Source organism: Erpetoichthys calabaricus, chromosome 8 (assembly GCF_900747795.2).
Source record: "Erpetoichthys calabaricus chromosome 8, fErpCal1.3, whole genome shotgun sequence".
In the NCBI taxonomy this organism is placed as follows: domain Eukaryota; kingdom Metazoa; phylum Chordata; class Cladistia; order Polypteriformes; family Polypteridae; genus Erpetoichthys; species Erpetoichthys calabaricus.
The window spans coordinates 150,555,818-150,577,305 of NC_041401.2; the positions used below are offsets into that span (position 1 = coordinate 150,555,818).

Here is a 21,488-nt window from a genome sequence, read left to right on the forward strand (position 1 = left end):
ACTCCTGCTTTTTTTTCTACATCCCCAGAGACTTGGTGGTTAGGTTAAATAGAAGTTTTAGACTTAATTCTAGCAAGAGTGTGTGTGAGAGGGGTCAGTAATTGACTACCACTCTGTCCAGGGCTATTTCATGTCTTATAACATGTGCTGTCGAGATAGACTCTGGCTCGGTTAATTGTGAATAGTATAAAGTTGGTTGGAGAATGTTATGTTATTTTGTAATTTAGAAACATATTTTTATTTGGGTTCCTGATAACTAATATTGTTACAACTAACTAGATTTATTTTGTTAAAGGCCAAGATTCTGTTGCAGTAGTTACAACTGTTGCTTTGCAGTTCCAGGGACTCCTGTTTGAGCTCCAAACTAGTTACTCACTGGGTGCAGTTTTGGTATTCTTCCTCTGTCCATGTGAGTTTTCTGTAGGTGCTACAGTTTCATTCCTCAGGGTTAGCACCTTCCTTCTATTCAGTCTGTCTTGCCAGAAAAATATTAAAATAATATACTCTGGATAGATTTAAATATAATTTACAAAATAATGCCCAAGTGATTTAACTAAAGATGCTTATCTGCAAAAGTCTAAAAATCATTTGCATCTCTATAGCAATACCACACTGACCTTTTTTCTATGAGATGAAAAATATTTTCTAATATTTGTGTAAAATTTGCTTCCGAGTGTCTGTTCATTTGTCATGTTGATATTACAGTTTTTATTAGGAATAAAAAATGATTGTGCACTGTGGATAAACTAAATGGTCCTATTTGTTCCAGTATAGCACACATTTGGGTACTAGCAATCACCAGTTATTATTTCATTTATTCACAGCTGCAGGATAATTGGTTTAAAACCTCATGGTGGAGTTTGCATATCCTAAATGTGCCTTTGTGGGCTTTATTATGTTCAGGTTATGTTGACTGGCAAATCTAAACTTGGTATTTGTGAGCAAATGTGCTCTGCAATAGACTGATTGAATGCCCAGTGTTGCATCTCTTTATTGCTACTGATTCTGCTGGGATGAACACTGGCTGCCTGCAAACCTGTATTAGAATAATGTTGGGAAACTGAATGAACAATCCGTTATTTAAGAATATTCAGTGGTTTTCTCTAATTGAATTAACCACACATCTGATGAAGACTACACAGCTGAAATGTCATATTTCTAGCCTTCTTTTCAACCTTTTTTTTCCACGCAGGAGATTCTTTTATCTGAGTAGACAAAATCTAAACAAAGTTTCATTAGTAATCTATATATAATAGTCAATGTGTGTTATGTATGTATGCTCCGGCATCACTTTCGAACAGCTGGAGCTGTTGTCTCCCAACCATCCAACTTGAGCAGTCCCTCTAATGTACTCATTTCTAATCCTCTCCATCCTTGTCACACCCAAAGCAAATCTTAGCATCCTTAATTCTGCTATGTCCAGCTCTGTCTCTTGCTTTCTGGTCAGTGCCACCATCTCCAGCCCATATAACAAAGCTGGTCTCACTACCGTCCTGTAGACCTTCCCTTTCACTCTTGCTGATACACGTCACAAATTACTCCTGACACTCTTCTCCACCCATTCCACCCTGCCTGCACTCTTTTCATCTCTCTTCCACAATCCCCATTACTCTGTACTGTTGATACCAATTATTTAAAGTCCTCCACCTTCGCCAACTCTACTCCTTACATCCTCACCATTCTACTGACCTCCCTTTCATTTACACATATGAAGTCTGTCTAGTTCCTACTGACCTTCATTCCTTTCCTCTCAAGAGCATATGTCTACTTCTCCAGGGTCTCCTTGACCTGCTCTCTACTCTCGGTACAGATCACAATGTCATCAATGTCACAATGTCAATCATCATAGTCCATGGAGACTCCTGTCTAACCCCAGGTTAACCGACCCCTTTTAAGAGCATGTAATTTCCCTCTAGGACAGTGATTCTTAAACTTTTTTGAGTAATGGACCCCTTTAAGAATCTGATGAAAGCTATGCACCCCCTTCCCCAGAAATATTAACATAAACACAACGTTGCATGCAATAAATATAATGTACTTTATTTATCGAGATTTGATTAAACTGCAGATTGTATATTTTGCTGTTATCTACAGTATACCTGAAATTAAAATAGCTTTTTATAAACAATTCAAAGTAATTCACAATTTAAATCAGTGTCTGCTTCCAGGTGTATAGCATTTAGCTTTCCACATACTAAAGAGTAATCTCTCTACCATTATAAGAGATGCCCCATTGGTCTAGTCTCAACATTTAAGTCAGCTGTGTCAATAGTTTAACTGCTTTTAGAAATGCTAATGAGGCATTTCAAGATCTCCTGTCATGGAAATAAGACCATACTTTCTAAATCCTAAAACAGAAAAATTGGAGTGTTTGGCTATTATGTTTTCTGCACATTGTTTTGTACTCTACAGAATACATTGTTTTACCAACTTCTTTGATATTTTATGCTGCACTTTGTTATAGGTCAGAGATTCCACATATTCTAAAATGTCACGTCTGAGCTCTAATTAAACCAACTTGCATTAGCACTTGGTTACCAAAATGATTCAGGTTAGCATAACATGGGAGCAATCTTCCTTAACATGCACTTCAAATAAAAATAGAGTAGATCTTTACCTAGTTTTTTCTTTTTCTTTTTTTAATTAATTTTATTGTAATCATATGGTACATATAGATCAATTTTTACAAAAAATAGGATTGAAAACAAATCAAACCCCACCCATGAGAAGGAGAGCATGGCCAAAAGAGTAAAACTTAAGGCTTGTAAACATGCCTAAATTATTGAGTTTAACAGGGCAAAAAAAGATAATTGGAGAAGGAAAAGAAATGCAGAAATAATTATCTCTTCTTATTCTAAAATATTATTGATTATATCCTGCCAGGTTTTGAATAAAATTCTGTACAGATCCCCTAACTGAGAATTTGATTTTTTCCAATTTCAAATAATATAAAACATCAGTTTCCCACTGACTTATTAGAGGAGAGTTAGGATTCTTCCAATTTAACAAGATCAATCTGCATGCCAAAAGTGTAGTGAATGCAATCACAGTTTGCTTGTCCTTATCCATTTCAAATCCATCTGGAAGAACACCAAACACAGCTATCAATGGCTTAGGAGGGATTGTGACACCAAGGCTGTCTGAAAGGCACTTAAAAATTTTGGTCCAAAATGTTGTTAATTTGGTGCATGCCTAAAACATGTGACCCAGTGAGGCAAGAGCTTGGTTGCAGCGTTTGCAGGCTGGATCTTGCCCTGGGAACATTTTGGACAGTTTTAAGCGAGACAGAGGAGCTTGATATATAATTTTGAGTTGAATAATTCTATGCTTTGTGCATATGGAGCTCGAGTGAATTCTCTGCATTGCTACCTTCCATTCCTTTTCTGATATATTAATTAAGAGATCTTTTTCCCATTGTCCTCTTGGATCTTTGAAAGGAAAGGACTCTAATAAAATTTTATATATTGCAGAAATGGTGTCTAAGTCCTCGAAGTTCAGCAGTATTTGTTCCACCATGGTGGAGGGTACGAGATGAGGAAAATCAGGAAGGTTCTGTTTGATAAAGTTTCTAATTTGAAGATAGCGAAAGAAATGTGTAGCTGGAAGGTTAAATTTGGAATGTAATTGTTCAAAGGATGCAAAGATATTGTCTATATAAAGATCTCTGAGAAATTTAATCCTAAATCTTTTCCAGATATTACAAACTGGATATGTTTGCGAGGGTTGAAAGAGGTGGATCTCTTGCAGGGGTGCCACAGATAGAAGATTTTCCATCTTAAATTGCTTTCTAAATTGGTTCTATGTTCTGAGTGAGTGAAGCACAATTGGGTTATTAGTATATTTGTGATAAATTGCATTTATTGGAGCGCAGAGCAGGGAATATAAAGAAGTGCTGCAGGATTTTACTTCTATTGCAGACCAGGCCTGTGTATGTTCATTTAATTGTGTCCAAGTTTTTATGCCTCGTATGTTTGCTGCCCAGTAATAAAACTGAAAATTAGGTAGAGCCATGCCACCTTCTGCCTGAGGTATCTGTAGGGTTGCTCTTCGGATACGTGAATGTTTTGAGTTCCAAATAAATGAGGTTATGGTTGAATCTAATTGCTTAAAAAATGATTTACTGATATATATTGGGATGTTTTGAAATAAAAAAAGAAGCTTAGGAAGGATATTCATCTTAAAACTCTTAATTCTTCCGGCTAGATTGAGATGAAGGGTTGACCATCTATGCAAGTCTTGCTTAATTTTTTCCATACAGACGCCGAAATTTTGTTGATAAAGAGCTTTATGTTTACTTGCGATATTTACCCCTAGGTATTTAAACTGATCTGCTATGGTAAAAGGTAGGGTGTCCAATCTAATATTATATGCTTGTGAATTCACTGGAAAGAGTATACTTTTATTCAAATTAATTCTGAGACCAGAGATCTTTTGAAAATCTGAAAGTGATGTTAAAACTGCAGGCACAGTGTTTTCTGGGTCTGATATATATAAAACCATATCATCTACATATAGACAAATTTTCTGTTCCAGTCCTTCTCGGATAATCCCCTTTATCTGATAAGAATTTCGACAGTGGACCGCCAGTGGTTCAATGGCGATTGCAAACAGCAGTGGTGACAAGGGGCATTCTTGTCTGGTACCACGTTCTAGTTTAAAGTAGTCTGAACTAATGTTGTTAATACAGACTGAAGCTTCTGGACTAGTGTACAGTAGTTTGATCCATGCACAAATATTCAGGCCAAACCCAAATTTCTCCAATGCAGTGAAAAGATAGTTCTATTCAATCATATCAAATGCTTTTTCTTCATCCAATGATAATAATATCTCTGGGGTGTTTGACTTTGCTGGTGAATATATTACATTAAACAGGCGTCGAAGGTTGGAAGATAAGTGTCGGCCTTTAATAAATCCAGTTTGATCCTGTGATATTACGAAAGGCAGCACTTTTTCCATCCTTCTAGCTAGAATTTTTGAGAATATCTTAACATCATTATTCAGAAGTGAAATTGGTCTGTATGATGCACATTGTAACAAGTCCTTATTTTGTTTAGGAAAGACGGTGATTAATGCTTGATGAAAAGTTTGAGGTAGAATTTGATTGTCTCTAGCTTCTGTAAATGTTGCCAATAAGAGGGGAGCTAGCTGAGTGAAGAATTACTTATAAAATTGTATAGGATAGCTGTCAGGGCCTGCTGATTTCCCAACTTGAAGTGACTTTATAGCATCTTGTAATTCTGATAGGGTCAGAGGTTTATCCAGTTCCTCAGCACTAAAAGTATCTATTTGTGGTATCTGTAATTTATCCAGAAATGCATTAGATTGTGTGTTGTCTTCTTTAAACTCAGTAGAATATAAGGTTTTATAGTAGTCTCTAAATGTGTGCATTATATTTTTATGGTTAATGATTTCATCTCCATTAGTGTTAGTGATTACTGGAATTGCATTGTGAACTTCTTGCTTATGGATTTGTTGAGCTAAAAGCTTATTAGCTTTCTCTCCGTGTTCATAGTAATGATGTCTTGATTTATAAATAAGTTGTTAAGTTTCTTTACTTGTCAAGATGTTGAGCTCTGAATGCAGAGCCTGCCTTTTCCTATGAAGAGCCTCACTTGGATGCTTGTTCTTCATCTATTCTAGTAATTTCGCTTCTTAGCTCTGACACTTTCTTGGTTTCTAATTTGAGTGTGGGGGGCATAATGATTTTAGCTCCAAAACTAGAGGAACATGGTCTTTACGTATTTACGTATTTCTTTTAATCGTAGGCAAGAAATTATTCGATCCTTGAGTAGCTGTGATGCACTGGTGAGTAGAACGAATATGTTCTTGAGTTTGGATTTAGAAACCTCCAGGGGTCTGATAAGTTGTGGTCGGTTACAAACTGTGTAATTGTCTTTGCAGTGTTAGATGTCATCCCCCCTGTGGCAGGAGTCCTATCTAAGAGTGGACTTAAAACACAATTAAAGTCCCCAGCCATTATAATTTTATGAGTGTTCACATTGGGAATGGATGCAAATAGATTTTGCATGAATTCCTTATCATCGACATTGGGTGCATAAACATTTATCAAAATCATTTTACAGTTAAATAAGTTGCCCATGACCATCACATATCTCCCTTCGGGGTCCGATACTACATCTGATGCTACAAATAGGACTGTTCTATGTATGAGAATTCCCACACCTCTAGCTTTCTTTGTAAAGCTAGAATAGAACATTTGGCCAGTCCAGTCTTTTTGTAGCTGGAATTGATCCTTGCTTAGTAAGTGGGTCTCCTGTAAAAATACTATTTTAGTGTTTAAGCCTGTTAGGTGAGAGCATACTTTCTTTCTCTTTAATTCGTGATTCAGGCCTTTAACATTCCAGCTCACAAAATTAACAGTCCCATCATGGAGACATTGATTCTGAATTTTTAATGTATTTTTATAGACTTAACTGGTAGTGAGACAGTTTTACTCTTAATTTCCAATTTCCCCACGAGTTATTGCCATACAGCCTATTGTTGTGTTGATAGTTACAATTATAAAGATTAGTTGGTCTCGTCCGCTATAGGAGATGGACGTCTGAAGCAGAGCTCCACTAGCAGCGGCTTTATTTTCCCACGTATTTCATATTATTTAGAGGTATCCTGTATTTAACCCGACCAAGGAACTTCCACTACAATATACAAGCATGAGTAACAAGAAGAAAAGTCAGAAAGAACCGGAAAAAAACTTAAAGCTGCTTCAAAGTCTGGACAGACATCCGGCCCGAGTGCAAGGTATGGCCTCTTGGAGACTGACCTGGAACAGACAGACGAATGCGCAGATTTCCTAGGACACTGCTCCATTGTATCGTCTCCAGTCGAGAGTGAAAATGGGAGCAAAGGTGCAAGTGATACAGGTCGCGATGGATCGCCGATTTCTGAGGATCATCCAAGACTAGAAAAGGCACTGCAGGATGTGCTCTCATCTACTCATCGCAAGCCTGCAGCACCTGCTGTAACAGGAGCTGCATTTCCACTCGCGGACCACGAAATCCGAAGCGAACTGTCCGAACTGAAAGAGATGATTGCTACACTGGCTGCCACCATGGCTATGGCCATAAATGAGCTTAAGAAGGATAACAAGAATTAGCTTAAGAAGGCTAACATTGAGCTTAAGAAGGAAATCATCGAGATTAAAAAGGATAACAAAGACCGGGAAACGCATCTATTTAAATGTTTTGACGTGAACTTTAAATGCATGTTGGAGAAATTAGAGGAACACATCGAAGAAAATAGATCCAAACTGAAAATGCTTGCCGACCAGATTAATGACGTTACAGATCAGCTGGATGACATTAAGCAGGCATTCACGGCTCGAGTTGAAACAGCGGAACAATTGGCGTCTAACGCCGATGAAAAAGCTACAGCTGTGAATTCCGAATGCAAAAAACTCGGAGACAGACTTGCGGCCCTGGAAGATGGGTACAGAAGAAATAATATAAGAATTGAAGGTATACCTGAGAAACGAGAAAGCTCAAGCCCAGTGAAATTTGCAGTAGAATTATTGTCTAAAATAATTGGAGATGATTTTAAACTCGACATTGAGATAGCAACTGCTTAACGCACATACAGATCAAGCACCTTTAAACCTAGGTCTTTTATTGTCTGCTTCAAGTGACTATGATGTAAGCTTGATGTGATGGCACTTCTCAGACACAAACAAGAGATTATATTTGAAAACAATCTTATTCGTATTTTCCCCGACTTCTCACCATTAACAACTGCAAAACGCGCAGCCTACTTTAACCTTAAAAAGTTGCTACAGAAAGCCGATATCAAATACAGCCTCTTGTATCCCGCCAAACTGAAAGTGGAAGTTCAAGATCAATATTTAGAGATTATTATAAATCCTTATATTCCACTGAGCTCAAAGAAGACAACACACAATCGAATGCATTTCTGGATCCATTACAGACACCACAAATAGATGCTTTAAGTGCTGAGGAACTGGAAAAACCTCTGACGCTAACAGAATTACTAGATGCTTTAAAGTCACTTCAAAGCGGGAAATCAGCAGGCCCTGATGGTTACCCCGTAGAATTTTATAAGAAACTCTCCACTCAGCTAGCTCACCTCTTATTAGCAACATTTACAGAAGCTAGAGACAACCAAATACTACCTCAAACATTTCGTCAAGCATTAATCACTGTCTTTCTTAAGCAAAATAAGGACTTGTTACAATGTGCATCATACAGACCAATTTCACTCCTGAATAATGATGTTAAGATACTCTCAAAAATTCTAGCTAGAAGGATGGAGAAAGTGCTGCCCTCAGTAATATCACAGGATCATACTGGATTTATTATATTATATTATATTATAAGCTAGAACGTGGTACCAGACAAGGATGTCCCTTGTCGCCACTGCTGTTTGCAATCGCCATTGAACCACTGGCGGTTCACTGTCGAAATTCTTATCAGATAAAGGGGATTATCAGAGAAGGACTGGAACAGAAAATTTCTTTATATGCAGATGATATGGTTTTATATATATCAGACCCAGAAAACACTGTCCCTGCAGTTTTAACAGCACTAACAGAATTTCAAAAGATATCTGGTCTTAGAATTAATCTGAATAAAAGTATACTCTTTCCAGTGAATTCACAAGCATATAATATTAGATTGGACACCCTACCTTTTACCATAGGAGATCAGTTTAAATACCTAGGGGTAAATATCACAAGTAAACATAAAGCTCTTTATCAACAAAATTTTGCCGTCTGTATGGAAAAAATTAAGCAAAACTTGCATAGATGGTCAACCCTTCATCTCACTCTAGCCGGAAGAATTAACGTTGTTAAGATGAATATCCTTCCTAAACTTCTTTTTTTATTTCAAAACATTCCAATATATATCAATAAATTGTTTTTTAAACAGTTAGATTCAGCAATAACCTCATTCATTTGGAACTCAAAACACCGATGTATCTGAAGAGCAACCCTACAAAGACCTCAGGCAGAAGGCGGCATGGCTTTACCTAATTTTCAGTTTTATTACTGGGCAGCAAACATACAAGCCATAAAAACCTGGACACAAATATATGAACATAAACAGGCTTGGTCCGCAATAGAAGTAAAATCTTGTAGTACTTCTTTATACTCCCTGCTCTGCTCTCCAATAAATGCAAGTTATCGCAAATATACTAATAACCCAATTGTGCTTTACTCACTCAGAATATTGAACCAACTTAGAAAGCATTTTAAGATGGAAAATCTCTTATCTGTGGCAACTCTGCAAGAGAACCACCTCTTTCAACCCTCGCAAACATATCCAGCTTTTAATACCTGGAAAAGTTTTGGGATTAAAATGCTCAGAGATCTTTATATAGACAACATATTTGCATCTTTTGAACAATTACGTTCAAAATTCAACCTCCCAGCTACACATTTCTTTCACTATCTTCAAATCAGAAATTTTGTTAAACAGAAACTGCCCGATTTTCCTCGCCTCGTACCCTCCAACATACTGGAAAAAATACTGCTCAATTTCGAGGAATTAGACACCATTTCCACATTATATAAAATCCTATTAGAGTCCCTACCTTTCAAAGATCCAAGAGGACATTAGGAAGAAGATCTCTTAATCAATATATCAGAAAAGGAATGGAAGGTAGCAAAGCAGAGAATTCACTCGAGCTCCATATGCGCAAAGCATAGAATTAATCAACTAAAAATTATATATCAAGCTCATCTGTCTCGCTTAAAACTGTCCAAAATGTTTCCAGGGTAAGATCCAACCTGTGAACACTGCAACCAAGCTCCTGCCTCACTGGGTCACATGTTCTGGGCCTGCACCAAACTAACATCATTTTGGACCAAAATTTTTAAGTGCCTCTCAGACAGCCTTGGTATCACAATTCCTCCCAACCCATTAACAGCTGTGTTCGGTGTTCTTCCAGACGAACTTGAAGTGGAGAAGGAGAAGCAAACGGTGATTGCATTCACTACACTTTTGGCACGCAGACTTATTCTGTTAAATTGGAAGAATCCTAACTCTCCTCTGATAAGTCAGTGGGAAACCGATGTTTTATATTATTTGAAATTGGAAAAAATCAAATTCTCAGTTAGTGGATCTGTACAAAATTTTTTCAAACCCTGGCAGGATCTAATCAATATTATTTTAGAATAAGAGAAATAACTATTACTGCATTTAATTCCCTTCTCCATTTCTTATTTACCTATATATATTTCTCCCTTTCTTTTGTTTATTGTTGCCTTATTAAAAAGCCCTAAGCAATTCTCCTTTGGCTAAGCTCTCCTTCTCAGGGGTGGGGATTGATTTGTCTTCAATTTTGTTTGGTTATAAATTGATGTTTTTGTATGGAATGATTACAATAAAAATTAATAAATAAATTAAAAAAAAACAATTATAAGGATTAAAAGGATAGATTAGATATAGCCTGCTCTCCTTCTTCCCCCCCTTATCCCCCCATCTTCCCATTTTGCCTCCCCACATGAGGCTAGATCCCACTTCACAATGTCCCAGTCCTCTGACATACCGAGAGACAGAGCACGTCCAAAACAAAACCAGCCTCCCCCCCGCCACCCCCGGCAGCAGCGTTTGAGAATTAAAAAGTAGAGATATCTATTGCAGCTAAAGTCTAAATACTATCTGCCAAAAATATAATCATTAACCGTCTATAAGCTTAAAATACAATCTTCGGCAATTTTAAAATAATTAATGAACCCTGGGATTGGTGTTAAAAAGTGGTCTAGGATAAGCATAGTAAATCCTAATGCAATAATAGAAATAACAATAAACCCCCCCTCCTTTAACCGCCACCTTATCGTGGTGGAGGGGTTTGCATGTCCCAATGATCCTAGGAGCTCTGTTGTCCGGGGCTTTATGCCCCTGGTAGGGTCACACAAGGCAAACTGGTCCTAGGTGAGGGATGAGACAAAGAGCGGTTCAAACCTCCTATGATGAATGAAAACTTTGGATGGCGTTTTTCCCTTGCCCGGACATGGGTCACCGGGGCCCCCCTCTGGAGCCAGGCCTGGAGGTGGGGCTCGATGGCGAGCACCTGGTGGCCGGGCCTGCACCCATGGGGCTCGGCCGGGCACAGCCCGAAGAGGCAACGTGGGTCCCCCCTCCCATGGGCTCACCACCTATGGGAGGGGCCAAGGAGGTCGGGTGCAGTGTGAGTTGTGTGGTGGCCGAAGGCAGGGACCTTGCCGGTCCGATCCTCGGCTACAGAAGCTGGCTCTTGGGATGTGGAATGTCACCTCTCTGAAGGGGAAGGAGCCTGAGCTAGTGCGTGAGGTCGAGAGGTTCCGGCTAGATATAGTCGGGCTCACCTCGATGCACAGCTTGGACTCTGGAACCAATCTCCTTGAGAGGGGCTGGACTCTCTACCACTCTGGAGTTGCCCCCGGTGAGAGGCACCGAGCGGGTGTGGGTATACTTATTGCCCCCCCGACTTGGAGCCTGTTCATTGGGGTTTACCCCAGTAGACGAGAGGGTAGCCTCCCTCCGCCTTCGGGTGGGGGGACGGGTTCTAACTGTTGTTTGTGCGTATGCACCGAACAGCAGTTTGGAGTACCCACCCTTTTTGGAGTCCCTGGAGGGGATGCTAGAGGGCATACCTTCTGGGGACTCCCTCGTTCTGCTGGGAGACTTCAATGCTCACGTGGGCAATGACAGTGAGACCTGGAAGGGTGTGATTGGGAGGAATGGCCCCCCCGATCTGAACCCGAGCGGTGTTTTGTTATTTGACTTCTGTGCTCGTCACGGATTGTCCATAACGAACACCATGTTCAAGCATAGGGGTGTTCATATGTGCACTTGGCACCAGGACACCCTAGGCCTCAGTTCGATGGTCGACTTTGTGGTCGTGTCATCGGACTTGCGGCCAGATGTCTTGGACACTCGGGTGAAGAGAGGGGCGGAGCTGTCAACTGATCACCACCTGGTGGTGAGTTGGCTTCGATGGTGGGGGAGGATGCCGGTCAGGTCTGGTAGGCCCAAACTTGTTGTGAGGGTCTGCTGGGAACATCTGGCAGAGCCCCCTGTCAGAAGTAGCTTCAACTCCCACCTCCGGCAGAACTTCGACCACATCCCGAGGGAGGTGGGGGACATTGAGTCCGAATGGGCCATGTTCCGTGTCTCTATTGTTGAGGCAGCTGACTGGAGCTGTGGCCGTAAGGTGGTCGGTGCCTGTTGTGGATTCAGGATTGGGTCACTGCTTTTTGCAGATGATGTTGTCCTGTTTGCTTCATCAGGCCGTGATCTTCAGCTCTCTCTGGATCGGTTCACAGCTGAGTGTGAAGCGGCTGGGAGGGGAATCAGCACCTCCAAATCCGAGACCATGGTCCTCAGCCGGAAAAGGGTGGAGTGCCCTCTCAGGGTTGGTAGCGAGATCCTGCCCCAAGTGGAGGAGTTCAAGTATCTCTGGGTCTTGTTCACGAGTGAGGGAAGAATGGAGCGTGAGATCGACAGGCGGATCGGTGCGGGCTCTGCATCGGTCTGTCGTGGTGAAAAAGGAGCTGAGCCGCAAGGCGAAGCTCTCAATTTAACAGTCGATCTATGTTCCTACCCTCACCTATGGTCATGAGCTATGGGTAGTGACCGAAAGAACGAGATCGCGAATACAAGCGGCTGAAATGAGTTTCCTCCACAGGGTGTCTGGGCTCTCCCTTAAAGATAGGGTGAGAAGCTCAGTCATCTGGGAGGGGCTCAGAGTAGAGCCGCTGCTCCTCCGCATCGAGAGGAGTCAGATGAGGTGGCTCGGGCATCTGATCAGGATGCCTCCTGGACGCCTCCCTGGTGAGGTGTTCCGGGCACGCTGCAGGGACTATGTCTCTCGGCTGGCCTGGGAACGCCTTGGGATTCTCCCGGAAGAGCTAGAAGTAGTGGGAGAGGGAAGTCTGGGCATCTCTGCTCAAGCTGCTGCCCCCTTGACCCGACCTTGGATAAGCGGAAGAGGATGGATGGATGGACAATAAACCAAGGGTATGATGTTAAACAGTCTCCTTTAGGGTAGTAAAAGAAATAATAAAAAAAAAAAAAAAAAAACATACTCTAATTACTTCCACACACTCACGTCTTTAACTGTAATTAAAACATAAAGCTTACTTAAAAAACATAAACATATAGCGTCCAAGTAAAGATAAGGATGTATGATTATAATACCCATATCTTTAAAAGTGGATCAGACAGCAGGTGATAGCTCCTTGCCATGCCATGACAGGATACGGCTCATTATTGTCTTTCAAAAGAGTGTCGGGAACAGCTTCTTTAATTCCTTTTCAGCTTCCTCCTTGCTTAAAAATGCATAAAATTGGCCATGAACTTTCACTTTCAGTTTGGCAGGATACAAGAGGCTGTATTTGATATTGGCTTTCCATAACAGCTGTTTAATGTTGAAGAAGGCTGCCCGTTTTGCAGCTGTTAAAGGTGAGAAGTCGGGGAAAATACAAATGAGATTATTTTCAAATATAATCTCTTGCTTGTGTCTGAGAAGTGCCATCACATCAAGCTTACATCGTAGTCGCTCAAAGCGAACAATAAAAGACTTAGGTTTAAAGGTATTTGATCTGCGTATACGATAAGCTGCTGCTATCTCGGTATCTGGTTTAAAGTCATCTCCATTATTTTAGACAGTAATTCTACTGCAAATTTTACTGGGTTTGTACTTTCTCGTTTCTCAGGTAGACCTTCGATTCTAATATTATTCCTTCTGCACCCATCCTCCAGGGCTGCAAGTCTGTCTCCGAGTTTTTTGCATTTGGAATTCGCAGTTGTAGCTTTTTCATTGGCGTTAGATGCCAATTGTTCCGCTGTTTCAATTCGAGCCGTGAATGCCTGCTTAACGTCATCCAGCTGATCGGCAATGTCATCTAGCTGACCGGCAAAGTTTTTCAGTTTGGATCTATTTGCATAGATAGATAGATACTTTATTAATCCCAAGGTGAAATTCACATACTCCAGCAGCAGCATACTGATACAAAAAACAATATTAAATTAAAGAGTAATAAAAATGCAGGTAAAAACAGACAATAACTTTGAATAATGTTAACGTTTACCCCCCCCGAGTGGAATTGAAGACAATAACTTTGAATAATGTTAACGTTTACCCCCCCCGAGTGGAATTGAAGAGTCGCATAGTTTGGGCAGGAACGATCTCCTCAATCTGTCAGTGGAGCAGGACAGTGACAGCAGTCTGTTGCTGAAGCTGCTCCTCTGTCTGGAGATGATACTGTTTAGTAGATGCAGTGGATTCTCCATAATTGATAGGAGCCTACTGAGCGCCCGTCGCTCCGCCACAGATGTCAAACTGTCCAGCTCCATGCCTACAATAGAGCCTGCCTTCCTCACCAGTTTGTCCAGGCGTGAGGCGTCCTTCTTCTTAATGCTGCCTCCCCAGCACACCACCGCGTAGAAGAGGGCGCTCATCACAACCGTCTGATAGAACATCTGCAGCACCTTATTGCAGATGTTGAAGGACGCCAGTCTTCTAAGGAAGTATAGCCGGCTCTGTCCTCTCTTGCACAGAGAATCAGTGTTGGCAGTCCAGTCCAATTTATCATCTAGCTGCACTCCCAGGTATTTATAGGTCTGTACCCCCTGCACACAGTCACCTCTGATGATCACGGGGTCCATGAGGGGCCTGGGCCTCCTAAAATCCACCACCAGCTCCTTGGTTTTGCTGGTGTTCAGGTGTAGGTGGTTTGAGTCGCACCATTTTACAAAGTCCTTGATGAGGATCCGATACTCCTCCTCCTGCCCACTCCTGATGCAGCCCACGATAGCAGTGTCGTCAGCGAACTTTTGCACGTGGCAGGACTCAGAGTTGTATTGGAAGTCCGATGTATATAGGCTGAACAGGACCGGAGAAATCACAGTCCCCTGCGGCACTCCTCTGTTGCTGACCACAATGTCAGACCTGCAGTTCCCGAGACGCACATACTGAGGTCTGTTTGTAAGATAGTCCACGATCCATGCCACTAGGTATGAATCTACCCCCATCTCTGTCAGCTTGTCCCTAAGGAGCAGAGGTTGGATGGTGTTGAAGGCGCTAGAGAAGTCTAGAAACATAATTCTTACAGCACCACTGCCTTTGTCCAAGTGGGAGAGGGATCGGTGTAGCATATAGATGATGGCATCCTCTGCTCCCACCTTCTCCTGGTATGCGAACTGCAGAGGGTCGAGGGCGTGTTGGACCTGTGGCCTCAGGTGGTGAAGCAGCAGCCTCTCCATGGTCTTCATCACATGTGACGTCAGAGCGACAGGCCGGAAGTCGTTCAGCTCACTAGGACGTGATACCTTTGGGACTGGGGTGATGCAAGATGTTTTCCAAAGCCTCGGGACTCTCCCCTGTTCCAGGCTCAGATTGAAGATGCGCTGCAGAGGACTCCCCAGCTCCGACGCACAGACCTTCAGCAGTCATGGCGATACTCCATCTGGACCCGCTGCTTTGCTGGCACGAAGTCTCCTCAGCTCACTGCTCACCTGCACTGCTGTAATTGTGGGTGGGGATGTCTCTCCTATGCTGGTATCAGCAGAAGGATGGGTGGAGGGTGCAGTACTCTGAGGTGAGAGTGGGTTAGGGTGGTCAAACCTGTTAAAGAAGTTGTTCATTTGGTTTGCTCTCTTCACGTCTCTCTCGATGGTGGCACCCCGCTTCGAGCTGCAGCCAGTGATGATCTTCATCCCATCCCACACTTCCTTCATGCTGTTATTCTTCAATTTCTGCTCCAGCTTTCTCCTGTACTGCTCCTTCGCCTCCCTGAGCTGGACTCGGAGTTCCTTCTGCACGTGCTTGAGCTCATGCTGATCACCGCCTTTAAAAGCCCTTTTCTTCTGGTTCAAAAGGCCCTTGATGTCACTTGTAATCCATGGCTTGTTGTTAGCATAGCAGCGTACAGTTCTTAATGGAACTACAATGTCCATACAGAAGTTGATGTAGTCAGTAGTGCAGTCAACAACCTCCTCAATGTTCTCACTATGTTATCCCTGCAGGATATCCCAGTCTGTAGTTCCAAAGCAGTCTCTCAGTGCCTGCTCTGCCTCAGGGGACTACTTCCTGAATGAGCGTGTGGTTGTAGGTAGGACCCTTACTCTTGGTTTGTAGTGAGGCTGAAGCAGAACCAGGTTATAATCTGCTTTCCCAAGCGCAGGCAGCGGGGTGGCGCTGTATGCGTCTTTAACGTTTGCATACAGTAAGTCAATAGTGTGGTACCGGGAGGGGGGTGGTACCCAGCCGGGATGCCCGAGAAGATCGGAGGAGGGCTTGTGCCTCCTCCAGACCTCAAGGGGGAGACTGCCCTGGGGGCCGTGGGTACAGAGCTGGGAAGCTCAACCCTGTAGGGGCCCGTGGTCACCACCAGAGGGACCCCAATACTTGGAGGACCCTGGACCGCAGCACTTCTGCCACACCAGGAAGTGCTGGGGGAAGAGGAACAGGGACACCCGGAGTGCTTCCGGGGAGACAGCCGGCACTTCCGCCACACTGGGGCATGTCATTGGGAGATTGCCGGGAACACACCTGGAGCACATCCGGGTGCTTTATTTAAAGGGGCCACCTCCCTTCAGAGATGGACTTGAGTCGGGTGGAAGAGTGGAAAAGGTTTCTGAAGGAGAGAAGGATGCGGTCTGAAGAGAGAGAGAAGGCATTGTGTTGGCCTGGACTGAGGGGTATTGGGGCTTGTGTGAGTAGATAGATAGATAGATAGATAGATAGATAGATAGATAGATAGATAGATAGATAGATAGATAGATAGATAGATAGATAGATAGATACTTTATTAATCCCAATGGGAAATTCACAATATAGTAGTGTAGTGATGGATTGTATCATGGAAACCCTAAATAAACGTGTGTAGGGTAATATAAACGTGTCTGCCTGTCTGTGTCCGGGTCATATTCCACAATAGTCTTATGTCCCCGGGTGTTACAGTCCACATACTGGGAGAAGGCAGGTAATGTTTTGTCCAGCGTCACATGGTTAAAATCTCCAGCGATTAGCACAAGCACCTCAGGGTGCTGCATTTGTAACTTAGCAAAAGCAGAATGGATGATGTAACTCACTATTTCCATGTCCGCCCGAGGAGGGATGTAAACAATAACAACAATGATGTGTCCAAACTCTCTGGGCAAGTAATAGGGATGCAAACTTACGGCCAACAGTTCGATGTCCCTGCAGCAAGGGGAGACTTTGACGTTAACATATCCAAAGTTACACCACCTTGTATTGACATAGAGAGCTAGACCTCCTCCTTTGTGCTTCCCGCAGGTACCTGCGTCTCTGTCCGCTCTAACTGTGCTAAACCCGGGTAGCTCCACGTTAGCATCTGGGATGGTGGTAGTTAGCCACATTTCGCAAAAGCACAACAAACCGCATTCTCTGTAGGTTCTGACATTTTTCACCAGCGCAGCCAGTTCGTCGATCTTATTTGATATTGAGTTCACATTTCCCATGATCACAGAAGGCACCGAAGGCTTAAAACACCACTTTCTCGCAAGCCGCTTCATTTTTAGCTTAGTGCCGGCTCTGCTGCCACGATACCGCCTTCAACGTTGTTCCTGTAATTTCCCCAATATGCCTTTAAAGGTTGCGTCAAAACGATTAAATAGACGCGTTTCCCTGTCCTTGTTATCCTTCTCAAGCTCCTTCTTAAGCTCACTTATGGCCATAGCGGTGGCAGTAGCCAGTAATGCGATCATCTCTTTCAGTTCGGACAGATCGTTTCGGCTTTCGTGCTCCACAGGTGGAATTGCAGCTGCTATTACAGCCGATCCTGCGGGCTCGCAATGAGTAGATGAGAGCACGTACTGCAGGGCCTTTTCTAGTTTCGAATGATCCTCTGAAATTGACGATCCATTGTGACCTGAATCACTTGCACCCTCGCTCCCATTTTTGCTCTCGACTGGAGAAGATGCAGTGGAGCAGGTTCCTGGGAAGTCTGCGCATTCGTCTGCCTGTTTCAGGTCAGACTCCGAGAGGCCGTACCTCGTGCTCAGGCTTGGGCTTGATGTCTGTCCAGGCTTTGATGTAGCTTTAAGTTTCTTTTCCGGTTCTTTCTGACCTCTCTTCTTGTTACTCATGTTTATATATTATATATTGTAGTGGAAGTTCCTTGGGTCGGGTAAATACAGGATACCTCTAAATAATAAGAAATACGTGGGAAAATAAAGCCGCTGCTAACGGAGCTCCGCTTCAGACGTCCATCTCCTGTAACGGACGAGACCAACTCAAGCAATCAAATAGCTCTGTCATGAAACACGATGATTGTAGCAATTCACTGCCAAAACATAACAATATGGCTTTGACAATTAAAGAAAAAACAACTTTGTGTAGTCACTTACTAGGACTGTTTGACCCTAGGTAGGTTGTATAGTTTCCTTATGCCACTATGCAATGGACTGGCTCTGATAAATAATATTCTGTTACTATAGACACAGTCAAGTATGCTTAGAATTGATTAAAAAATGCTGCTGGTTTTTAAATCATTACATGGGTATGTTCCCTCCTCTTTATCTGAATTATGTGTTATACACCATTCATCCAGAGAGCTTAGATTTATCGGTCAATTGTCTCTTGTGGTCCCTCGTACTAAGTGCAAAACTAAGGGGGACATGGGTTTTGCAGCTGCTGCACCTCATCTGTGGAATTTTTTACCTTATTATATTAAGGAGGCACCTTCAGTTGAACTGTTTAAAACTAGATTGAAGATGCATTTCTATTCTGTAGCTTTCCGTGACCTTCAGTGATACTGATGGTTCCCTCCTTTTAGTCATTTGTTTCAGTTTACTGCTGGTTGTACTGTGTTTTATTGTATTTTATTCTGTTTATTTTATTTTATGTTTATTGTATGTTCTAATGTAAAGCACTTTGGCAACAGCATTGCTAATGTTTTAAAAGTGCTCTATAAATAAATTGACATTGACATTATGTCTTTCTCTCTGTATGTTTTCCTGTGTTCACCATTATCCACAAATTGTTGACACTATGGCAAAATTCCAGTGGTTGATAACTCAGTGAGAATTTAATGGCAACACAAGTGACAGTTTGATTTAGTCTTCAATTGTTTTTACAGAAATAAACCACATATTCATCCTTTTAATCAATACGTACTGAATTTAATTTCTGGGGCAGGTGTTGAAATGAAAATCTTAGAGAATCCATCCATCCATTATCCAGCCCGCTATATCCTAACTACAGGGTCACGGGGGTCTGCCAGAGCCAATCCCAGCCAACACAGGGTGCAAGGCAGGAAACAAACCCCAGGCAGGGTGCCAGCCCACCGCAGACCTTAGAGAATTTTGTGCCAATATCATCAAAATCAGTGGTTCCAGTCCTTGGTCTGTCTGTTTAAAGTTGGAACATTTTGTATCTGAAAACTTTGGGTCATGCAGTGTTTCCATCTTAATGCAAATCTAGACTTCGCCTATCTGAAATATTTAGATATTTTATTTATGGTGTTTAGAGTTCTTCTGTATCTTCAAATTACTGTTTAATTGAAAATTGTTATAATGCAGACTTCTGAATATAAAAATCATATATAATAATCTGTTCTGTTTACCAGTACAATTCATCTGTGGTAATTGGAAGGCTATCAAAGCAGCCTTAGGCACAATGTAGAAACTAACACAAGATGACATGTCAGCATATTGCAGGAGACATTTATGCATATGGTCTCCTTTATTCATGCAGCAACTTTTATGAGCTTACAATTAACTGATTATATGCATATTTAGCATGTGGGATTAAATCACATTATACAGACAAAATCCAGACTAACTAATCTTGGTAAGTGAACCCAAGTCCCTGGAGCGGTGTGTCTGTAATGCTTGCCATTGTGCCAACATGCGGCCCAGACCCTTTTCATGTGCAATTTTTTTACTAATTCTACACTTTTGTTACACAGGAATTAGAAATATTTGCAAATAGCTCTGGGGAGCATGGATTTCTGGTCTTTACCCTGGGTTCCCTTGTTTCAGAAATACCACATGAACAACTCACCCATATTGTTGAAGCATTCAGAAGGATTCCTCAGAAGGTATGGATATGTGTAATTTAAGGCAATAAACATATTTTATTATGCGGCATTCTTCAAATGTGTGAATGTTTTCCAGACATTAAAAACTGCATACATTTGAGAGGAAGGAAAAAGGTGATTCTCGTGCAGAGGTGTCACAGATAAAAGCTTCTCTATCTTGAAATACTTCCTACATTGGTTCCATATTCCGATCGAGTGAAGCAAAATTGAGTTGTTAGTATATTGTCGATAACTTGCATTTATTGGGGTACAAAGCAAAGAATATAAAGAAGTGCTGCAGGATTTTATTTCTATTGCAGACCAAGTCTGTTTATGTTTATATATTTGTGTCCATGTCCAGGTTTTTATAGCTTGTATATTTGTTGCCCAGTAATAAAACTGAAAGTTAGGTAGAGCCATGCCACCTTCTGCTTTAGGTCTTTGTGGGGTAGCCCTTTGGATACGTGGATGTTTTGAATTCCAAATAAATGAGGTTTTGGTTGAATCTAATTTCTTAAAAAAAAGACCTATTGATGTATATTGTGATGTTTTGAAATAAAAAGAGAAGCTCCTGTGTTCTAATGTAGAAATGTGTATTGTGAATGCTAGGTGGCATTGTTGCCCCTTTAAACCCAACAGACACTCAGGACACCAGGTAAAAGCACAAAGAAGTTCTTTTAATTATTTTATTTTCCAACAGTGCTCCCTAATCACCACAGCCACAATAATACATGTAATTAACAGTAATAATAATCACAAACACAATTCTCTTTTCTCCTCCACAACTCCCAGCAACCTTTGTCCACCTCCACCCGACTCTGGCTCGCCTACTGGGTCTTCAGCAGTCCTTTAAATAGTCCTTGAACTGGAAGTGCTTCTGTTCTTCCTCTCATGTGACTTGCTAGCACTTCCAGGTCAGAAGGAGAACTTAAGTTCTTTAATCAGCCTGGAAGTACTTTGAGGCTTTTGTCCTCGTGATTTCGTACTTCCGGGCTATGGGAAAGATATGACTCCCCAGGTTCTCTTGCAGCGTCCCCTGGTGGCACCCACGGTACCCAGGAGGGCTGTGGTATAAAACTACATGTCCCATGGTGCCCTGTGGGAATCCGGGGCACCGCTGCACTGCAGGGTAGCTGCCATCTAATGTCTTGGGGGAAGTAGTGTTCCAAAGAGGTTGCCTTCCCCCATTCTTCCACTCTGTGGGTGTCCCGGCCAGGTTGAGCAGCTATCTATCACAGTATATCTTTTATGCTTTACCAAGCAGTAAAGTAAGTCAATAATCAGTAGTTATGTTAAAGTGATTTGTACTTTAAAAGACATATTTAGTTTGAACTAATTTTGCTGTATTTACATATAGATGTCAATTACATTTATAGAGATATTTAGCATTTATTAGAAAATACATTTACTTAAATTAAGTGTATTCTATTAATTTTTGATGTGTTGAGGAGGACACACAGAAGTCCTAATGAATATTTAGCAAGCA

General features: G+C 41.8%; 1 protein-coding gene across 1 annotated transcript in view; it reads left to right on the forward strand.

Annotated features, from left to right (window-relative positions):
- The window catches only part of LOC114656165 (UDP-glucuronosyltransferase 1A1-like), a 47,823-nt gene that overhangs the window by 1,095 nt on the left and 25,240 nt on the right, over positions 1–21,488 (forward strand). The window contains exon 2 of the mRNA XM_028807597.2: positions 19,892–20,023. Within this exon, the coding sequence (XP_028663430.1) occupies positions 19,892–20,023 (132 nt within the window). The remainder of the gene's footprint in view (positions 1–19,891; positions 20,024–21,488) is intronic.